This window comes from Octopus sinensis, linkage group LG19 (assembly GCF_006345805.1).
Source record: "Octopus sinensis linkage group LG19, ASM634580v1, whole genome shotgun sequence".
In the NCBI taxonomy this organism is placed as follows: domain Eukaryota; kingdom Metazoa; phylum Mollusca; class Cephalopoda; order Octopoda; family Octopodidae; genus Octopus; species Octopus sinensis.
In genome coordinates this window covers 27,448,461-27,453,623 of record NC_043015.1, presented here as the reverse complement: position 1 = coordinate 27,453,623, position 5,163 = coordinate 27,448,461, and the positions used below count along the sequence as shown (strand labels likewise).

The 5,163-nt window shown below is 41.3% G+C and overlaps 1 protein-coding gene across 1 annotated transcript; it reads left to right on the top strand.

Annotated features, from left to right (window-relative positions):
* The first annotated feature begins 2,658 nt into the window (after window positions 1-2,658).
* LOC115222021 lies at window positions 2,659-3,066 on the top strand. The gene has a single exon (XM_029792134.1). It carries the CDS (start codon window positions 2,659-2,661, stop codon window positions 3,064-3,066), a length of 408 nt encoding a protein of 135 aa, XP_029647994.1.
* Window positions 3,067-5,163: the final 2,097 nt, after the last annotated feature.

The window sequence follows — 5,163 nt, the reverse complement described above, 5'->3', positions numbered from 1 at the left end:
TAGCGGATCTTCTAGCAAAATGGATGCCCACTGCTAATGGTTCATCCCTCTTATATAATAGTTTGACTTTAATAGTTTCAGTATTAAAGGGAAAGTATCTGACATTACAATAGAGAGATGTTTTTGTTTTACTTTTAACACGTAATACTGAAATAGTGGAGAAGATATGATATTGCTGTGGGCTCGCCCTAGGAAAGAATTTAGAAAATGTTTTGCCCATGACACTACATGGACCCTAAGTAAGGCATGTGTAAAATTTGAATGAAATTGGTTGTGTAGTTCTCAAGTTTTAGGGATTCACACAGACAGACACACATTCTCAGTTATATATATATATATATATAGGAGTCGTTGTGTGGAAAGAAGCTTGCTTCTCAACCACACGTTTTCGGGTTCAGTCCCAATGCGTGGTACCTTGGGCAAGTATTTTCTACTATAGTCTCGGACCGACCAAAGCCTTGTGAGTGAATTTGGTACACGGAAATTGAAAGGAGCCCATCGTATATATATATATGTGTGTGTGTGTGTGTGTGTGTGTGTGTGTGTGTGTGCTTATAAAAAAAACAGATATATAATAACAGATAATAACTTGATTTATCAAAAAAATGCTATGAAGATAAAAATAAACCTTCTTTTCTATAATGTTATTCAATAAAGCCACCTTCAGCTTCAATTACTGCTTCTTTATGAGATCTAAATCATGTACATGCTCGAATCAAACTGGTCCTGGTTCATTTTGAACATTACTCTGACTATGGCAGCTTTCAAAGTATCTTTGGTGTTATGGGGCGTTCATTGACTTCTCTCTCAACAACGCTCCACATAGATTGAGATCTGAGGAATTAGGAAGCGAAATGTTAGAGGTTATGGGATCATCTAAAAATTTTCAGCCATCCATTTCTGTGTTACTGGAGCCATGTGTGACAGTTCAGAGGCTTACTGAAACACATATAGCCTTCCATTGCATACACGGTCTATCCAGGGCATAACAATTATTTCCAGGACCTCAATGTAGGCGGCAGAGTTAACTCTAGGGCCTTGTGGAAAGAAGTAAGGAAGTATTACATGTCATTCGTTGCTGACAACCCCTAAAACCATGACAGTTGCAGGAAATTTTTGTATGCATAAAACACTTTGAACTTCAGAAGGGTCTGCACATAACCATCTGCCATTCTGTTAACTTTTTGATCTTGAGAAAAACTAAATTTTTGATCTTGAGAAAAACTAAATCAAATCTTCTGCTGAATTTTTCAGTTTGTTTAAGAACCTTTTAGATCTGATGTAGTGATTTTCTTTTGCTTTTTCTGACAAACTGACCTTCCCTCATCATATAAGATTTATATCTGATGTCTTCTTGGACAACATTTCTGATTGTTCCTTCTGACACATGGAGATCTTTTGCAGTTGACCTGATGTACTTTCTGGGATTGTAATCAATAGTCTGTTGAACTTGCTGGATAAGTTCAGGTGATCTGAGGATTCCAGAGCGTTTAGAATGCTTTTTATGTTTTGATACTGGTGATGCATTTCCATCTTCAGTCTCTAGCTCCTTACAAACTTTGTAGACAAAAGATCTGGCGACTTTTAAAACTCGAGGTATTTCTAAATCACTATGCTCAGCCTTTATAACCACAATAACAGCATGCCTCTTCATTTCTTGGGTCAGCTGAGGGTCTGTCATTATTATTTTCTGAAACAAAGATTATACAGTCAGCAAAAAACGCAGCAATGATCTGTAGTGACGCTATCCAACAGTGCGCGCGCGCGCAACGTCATCTTCAGTTCGCGTGTGCGGGGTTGGAGCCTTCTGGAAAGGCAGAGGGTAAGTACCCTCTCGCGCATGCGCGAAGATCGGAAGAAGGAAATGATGATGTGGCATTTTAGCTGACAGGAGGCGAGGGAGCGTGAACCTTAACCAAAAAGCGTCCAGAGACACGTAGCAGTCGCCAGAAGGCTGCCCACACCAAATTGTAGCAGACGTGTATTTTCTCCGCTCTCTAAGGACGCCATATTTGACCAGCTCTGTTGCTGCTGAACTTGTAAGATTCTTACAAGCGTTAAAGTTTCAGCCTTGCCACATCCATACCAAGTGGAACCAAATATACCACCTTATTTCTTACTGTTATAAGAAAAATAAAGAGTATATATTTTTACTGTTGCGTTTGTGTTCTTTGACTGGTAGAATCTGGAAATTTAAAGGAATGGAAATTGTGAATGCACCCGAGTTGCACCCCAAAAGTGCAAGAAGCAACTAATTCCCGTAACAGTGGTGTCCCCGAGAACACTCAACAAAATCCAGTTTCTGCCTAGTCTGAACCACGATCAATCTGCGCAGTCATCATCCTCAAACAGTTTTCAGCTATTTTCATCTTAGCACACACGCACGGAAGAAAAAAAAAAAGAAAATTTTTTTTTTCGGTTAAGACGCGACGAAGGTTTGTAAAATAATAAAGAAAGGAATTTTTTATTCTCTGTGCACACAGTACAAAAACAAAAACAAAAACACATTTTTTTTGTAAATTGTACATATAAAAAATTTTATTGGTTCAATTGCTGGTCTTGTTTTTCCTTTTCTCCTTGTTGCGTCCGTTCAACTTTGATTCATTGTCGTTTAACTTTCCTTTGACAGAGTCATCTAAAACTTAAAAAAACTACAAAATGTCTCTAAATTCGTTACCTACTTTTACAGGTGATGCCACACTGTGGTTTGCACAGCTAGAGGCACAATTTTGTGCACACAGTATTTCTCCCGAGCAGCAGTTGCAAATCCTGTATGGTTGTATGCCTCCTCAACTTGCATCTACAGCCAGAGACCTTATCACAGACCCTGGCCCAGACGCCACTTATGCGTCTGTTAAATTAGAAGTAGAAAAGAGAAACACACGAAGCGAGGAAAGTCGTTTCAATGAGTTGATGGCGGATGAAGAACTGGGAGATAGGACTCCTTCTGAATTTTTGCGTAGACTAAGAGAGTTGAGCGGTAAAGCTGCTGACGCCCCTCTCCTTCGGAAATTTTTTTTTCAAGGTTGCCCGCCTATATACAGACTGTTTTGGCAACCGCTTTAGAATCAAATACCGTGGACCAGATAGCAACAATGGCTGATAAAATGGTTGAATTTGCCGTTCAACCATCGTCACGGTCTGTTTGTGCCTGCTCACAAACTTCTTCAGCCTCAATTGAGGACTTTCTAAACAAATAGAAAGTCTCACCAAAAGGGTGGACGCGATGTGTCGCGATGGCAAGCGATTTTCAAGATCGCGGAGTCGCAGCCGTTCATCGTCACGTACCACACAGTCAAAGTCCGGACTGTGTTGGTATCACTCCAATTATGGAGAGAAAGCACATAAGTGCATACAGCCATGCACGTATAAACCTTTAAACTAGCTTCGGAGAATTTGAGCACGTCAACTTCCTCCACATAATTTTCTAGTTATCGTGCATTTTTCGTCAAGGATCAAGTGTCGAAGAAAAACTTCATGGTGGACACTGGTTCTTGTTGCAGCATTTGGCCTTTGCGTCTCACAACCGACAGGCCAAAACGATCTAACGTTACCTTGCACGCTATTGACTCGTCACCAATAGCTACATTCGGTCAGATCTCGTTACGCCTTGATATTAATCTTCGTCGAGACTTTCAATGGGTTTTTATCATTGCTGACATTCCGCATCCTATTTTAGGTGCGGATTTTCTGGATAACTTTGATTTATTGGTAGATGTCAGACGTCGGAGGTTAGTCGATAGTTCGACTACACTCTCCACGCCGACCAGAGGAGACGTTTTTCACTCTCTTTTGGCCTCTTTTCCAGAGCTATTTGATGTTACCTTTAAAGTGGCTAAGCCATTACACTCGACACAACACTTTATAACAACAACTGGACCGCCTGTTTTTTCGCGTCCACGGCGTCTTGCACCTGATCGACTTAAAACTGCTAGGGCTGAGTTTGAGCATATGCTCCAGCTCGGTCTGATACGCCCATCCACCAGTCCATGGGCATCTCCCCTTCATTTAGTTAGAAAAAGGGATACAGATTTTCGCCCGGTGGGAGATTATCGGCGTCTAAATTCAGTGACGATTCCGGACAGATATTCAATTAGGAATCTCAACGATTTTTCATCAAATCTCCATGGCTGTACCATTTTTTCTAAGGTTGACCTCATACGTGCCTATCATCAAATACCGGTCAACCCAGACGATGTTCCTAAAACGGCAAACGGTTTTGGTTTGAGGAACGCTACTAGTACGTTCCAACGTTTTATAGATGAAGTTGTTCGGGGACTTGATTTTGTTTTCGCGTATGTCGATGATATTCTCATCGGAAGTGATACGCATGAGAATCATCTCCTGCACTTGTCTCAGCTTTTTCAGCGTCTTCGCGACTATGGTGTTCGCATTAATCCAGACAAGTGTGTTTTTGGGCAACCATCTCTTAATTTTCTCGGTCATTATATTGATTCGAGAGGAATCAAACCACTCTCGTCTAAAGTCGATGCTATTCAGCGCATCGCACCACCTTCTTCTTTACGTCAACTTCGCGATTTTTTACGTCGCGATTTTTTGGTATAGTTAATTTCTATCGACGTTTCATAGATCGGTGTGCGGACAAGTTGTTTCCTTTAACGCAGATGCTAAAGGGCAATTCTAAAAAGGACGCCCGTCTTACTCTTTCGGCTGAAGCACTGTCTGCCTTTGAGTTAGTTAAAAAGGAACTAGCTTCAGTCCCTGTTTTAGCACATCCGGCTCCTGATGCTCCACTTACTTTATCTGTGGACGCATCAGAGTCTGCAGTTGGCGCTGTTTTGCAGCACACCGTAGAGGGTGAAGTTAAACCTTTGGCTTTCTTTTCTTGCCAGCTAAAGCCAGCTGAACGCAGATATAGTACATTTGATCGAGAGTTACTAGCGATCTATCTGTCAGTTCGGCATATTCAGCACCAGCTCGAGGGACGAGAGTTTGTGATTTATACTGATCACAAGCCCCTTACCTTTGCACTATCTTCTAAAACGGATAAACTCTCTCCTCGTGCTTTCCGTCACCTGGACTATATTTCTCAATTTACAAGTGATATTAGGCATGTGCCAGGGAGGGAGAACGTCCCTGCAGATGCTCTTTCTAGACTCCCTGTCAATTCCATTTCCTCTCCTGCTGCAATTGACTTAACTG

Coding starts and splice junctions, on each gene's coding strand:
- LOC115222021 (XM_029792134.1), top strand. CDS start 2,659: ATGTCTCTAAATTCGTTACCTACTTTTACAGGTGATGCCACACTGTGG.